Below are 3,548 nucleotides of genomic sequence, written 5' to 3' on the forward strand. Positions count from 1 at the left end.
ATTGATTCAGTGACTGGGATAATTGGGATGGGAGTGTCAGAGACAGTGCGATTGGCACAGAACAGAGCAGAGTTTAGGGCTGTTGTACATAGGGTCGCTATGAGAAGCAAGCGACTTGACGGCACATAACAACAACATAATTAAAAGTATTTTCTTGGGACTTGTAGATTATTTATCTTAGCTTCTCAGGATCTAGAAGCAATTATAAATATCCTGTGCAATTTTCTAGGAATCTGTAAGAGAACAAGAAATAAAGGGAAAGAACAATTGGAGGAAGTGGGGTATTTGAGTTGTTTTAATCTTTTTTTCCTTTTCTCTTGTGAGATGCCTCCTGAAGTGGATTTGACGAAAGCAAAGAGACAAGATTTTGAACCATCTGTGGAACAAGCAAGATACAGCAGCTGCCAACAGAACATGGCACTGATACCAAAGCCACAGGAGGTGGCCTCCCCTTGCAAGCCAAGCCACTCTGATGAGCCCCACATTGTGATACAAGGGAATAAGGACAGCAGCTCCCGGTAGGGGGCCTAAGTTCTCTCCCTTTCTTATTCTGCCCTGTCTTATGTGGTCTGTATCTTTAGAACCAGCAAATGGTTTGTTGTGCTCCCTCAGGAACTTACACCACCATCTGTTTCTTCTAATGTAGAAGCTTGATCTCTTCTGCTGTTGAAAGTGTTGCCACATACCAACGGAAGCTCCGGCAAAAGCAGTTGCAACAGCAGTTCCGGGAGCAAATGGAGAAACAGCAGCAAGGTCCAATATCTTCTCCATCAGTTGAAGGGCCAGGTTATGTGAGACGGATAGGAACAGAGACCCTAGGGGATGCACTCTGAACGTGGAAGGCTCATGGACAGGTTAATCTGCTCCTCTGCTGATAACAGTATGTTGTTGTTAAGTGCTTTTGAGTCAGACGCATAGTGGCCCTAGGGAAAACAGATGTGCACCCTGTCCTAGCCTGTGCCATCACTGTCATCTGATAGTTTATCCCGTTGCTTCAGCTGCTGTGACACTCCATCTCGTTGAGGGTCTTCCTCTCTTTCGTTGCCCCTCTACCTTTCCAAGCATGATGTCCCTATTCCAAGGAATAGCCTCTCCTAACAACACACACCCAACGTGTGTGAGACCAATCTTTACTATCCTTGCCTCCAAAAGCTAGGTCTAAACTTGACTTCACTAGAACTTCTCAAATAACATAAGAGGATAGGAGAATCCAAGAAGTCAACATAGATTTCTCTTCATGCATTTTCCTATGTCTTAAGAGAATTTTTTATTGGGGAGGAAATAGACCTTCATATAATCTTCTGGAATTAGAAATTTCAGAGCACAGAACTTTTTTGTTTCGTTTCTGAGCTATCTTTAAACATAATGTGGAGGGTTTGGAGATGATGAGCTTTTAGTAGATTATTTGCAACTTTAGTGTATATGAATCCAAATTCAATGGGACTATTAGATACCTAATTTGAATCCAAATTTAGTAGGAATATTATACTTGTTTTTTGGGGGGTTCTGAACTCAAGTGTGGAAACAGATAGAACTTATTCTAGACCTCTGAGCATTTGCTCAGCTTCATCCTAAGAATGATAGATTCATGGAAGTCTCACTTAATATTTGGTTTATTAATCTCCCTCTCAGCATTGTCAGACTGAAATTTGTGTGGAAAAATATTATTGTCTTGCAGGTGTTCTTAATGTTATTCTAGATCTTTCACTTCCTCTGTAGAAGCTCACTTTAGTGGTATGGAGGGGTAGGGAAGATTCTCTTTCAGGATTACCCCGTATCCATTAATAGACATCTAGAGCTATTATTTATATTGGTTTTACATATTGCGCTTCTGGGGTTTTGTTTGAACAAGAATCATCTCTTTCTTTACTGTTTTTGAGTCAGAATTTACTCATAGCTCTGTTGAATTTCCGAGACTAAATCACACTGGAGATTGCTCTTCTTTCTCCATTGGAGCTGCTGGTCATTTCAAACTGCCCTTGGATTACCAGCATAACTCCCTATTGACTACATCTCCAGAACTCCCTGAACAAGGGGATTGTTTTATAAAAAGCCAGCCAGCCACTAACCCAGGTGACTTCTAATAATCCTTTTAATTGTTTTTGCTGCTGTGAGAAACTTCTGTTTTTCCACCATGTTGGTGAGAAAAACCTGAGGGGAGTAGACATAAATGACACTTGATTATGTGATTCTGATCTTTCTCTCTTGTGAACTATAGCAGTGCCACCAGCCCCTCCTGTGAAGCACAGTACTCCTTTAAGTGCTGCACCAGAACCACTCACTGAGAAAGACTCCCTTGCAGGTCAGTCAGACCAACAGAGTGATTTAAATATCAATCAGTAGAAAACTTCTGGTATTCACAGCATGTATGTTAAAACTGCATTAAAATCCCATGTTTTGTAGCTTGGTGGAGAAAAACAAGACTCAAAATAGATTTTTAGTAGTGATAGCACATTTTCTGCCTCTTCATTGTCCTAAGGGAAGCTTTAATGTAGTCTTAGCGATAGAAATTTGAAAAATTATCACAGGATGCTTAAGGCCTGGATTTCTCTTGCCCCTTTTTCCTGTTGTCTTATGTGAGAAATCTACATTTGTTCATGCTGCATTTTTTTATGATCTCTATCCTTGCAGACAACCTTGACTTGTGGGATCTGACTCCAGATTTAGAGGACATTATTGTTAAATCTTTGCCTAGGCCAGAACCACCTCATATAGTTGCCACATCAGCCCTGAAGAACCACTTGGTGACTCAGAACAGAACTCCCCAAAGTCTCTGCCTCCAGAAACCACACTCAGACTCTGGACCCTGGCCTCCCCAAACTCACAACTCTAACCAGCACCTAACAGGTAGCAGAACAATAATAGTAAAGAGCGAAAATTGAAGGGAGCTTGTTAATTCTGTAAATGATAAAGTAAGAATGACATTTCATATTTGAAAAGTTGGATAGAATCATTCTAGGAGAATAAGCAGTGTAAGTAAATGGAAGAGAATTGATTTTCAAAGAGTCAGAATGTTCTTTTTGGATCATGACTTTAGATACAGTTCTTTTAGCTCTTTAGAGTACCAGGAAGGTCCCATGTAATTAGCTTAAAAACTTTTTCTAAAGTAGGTTCATTTTGAGTAGTTGTAACTTGGTCTAGGATTAACAGAGGGATCTGCCCACCTTAACTATTTTCACTCCTGAGTTCATACTCCAAGTTAGGGTTAAGTCCAAACCAGTAATTACTGTCAGTCCTTAAACCTCATGGCAGCTATATTCTAACCATTTCATCTTCCACAGGAGACTGTGATTCTGGTTGCAAGGTCCAGGACATGAAGAAAAGGAAATTGGATCCAACTTAGCCGAGGTTCAAGTCACAGCATTGGACACTCTATAAAAGGACCATGGAACTCTACTTTGTGATCATGAAATTGTTCCTCATTCCTAGGGAATGAGCTTTATTTTCAAGACTTTAACAGAGTGGTGTTCAAGTGCTGTAGTATATAAGGCTTTGATCAACTGAAGGATAGGCACTCCCTGCCATGCAGTGTGGTAGCTCTGGACAGG

General features: G+C 40.7%; 1 protein-coding gene across 1 annotated transcript in view; it reads left to right on the plus strand.

Moving 5' to 3' along the window:
- Positions 1-3,343, plus strand: part of RAD52 (RAD52 homolog (S. cerevisiae)) — a 24,554-nt gene extending 21,211 nt beyond the window's left edge. The window contains exons 7-11 of the mRNA XM_006891325.1: positions 325-518; positions 647-786; positions 2,219-2,317; positions 2,614-2,847; positions 3,282-3,343. Of these exons, the coding sequence (XP_006891387.1) occupies positions 325-518; positions 647-786; positions 2,219-2,317; positions 2,614-2,847; positions 3,282-3,343 (729 nt within the window). The remainder of the gene's footprint in view (positions 1-324; positions 519-646; positions 787-2,218; positions 2,318-2,613; positions 2,848-3,281) is intronic.
- Positions 3,344-3,548: the final 205 nt, after the last annotated feature.

The sequence above is a fragment of the Elephantulus edwardii genome, unplaced genomic scaffold (genome assembly GCF_000299155.1).
Source record: "Elephantulus edwardii isolate Elephantulus edwardi_28Jun2011 unplaced genomic scaffold, EleEdw1.0 scaffold00096, whole genome shotgun sequence".
NCBI classification, from domain to species: domain Eukaryota; kingdom Metazoa; phylum Chordata; class Mammalia; order Macroscelidea; family Macroscelididae; genus Elephantulus; species Elephantulus edwardii.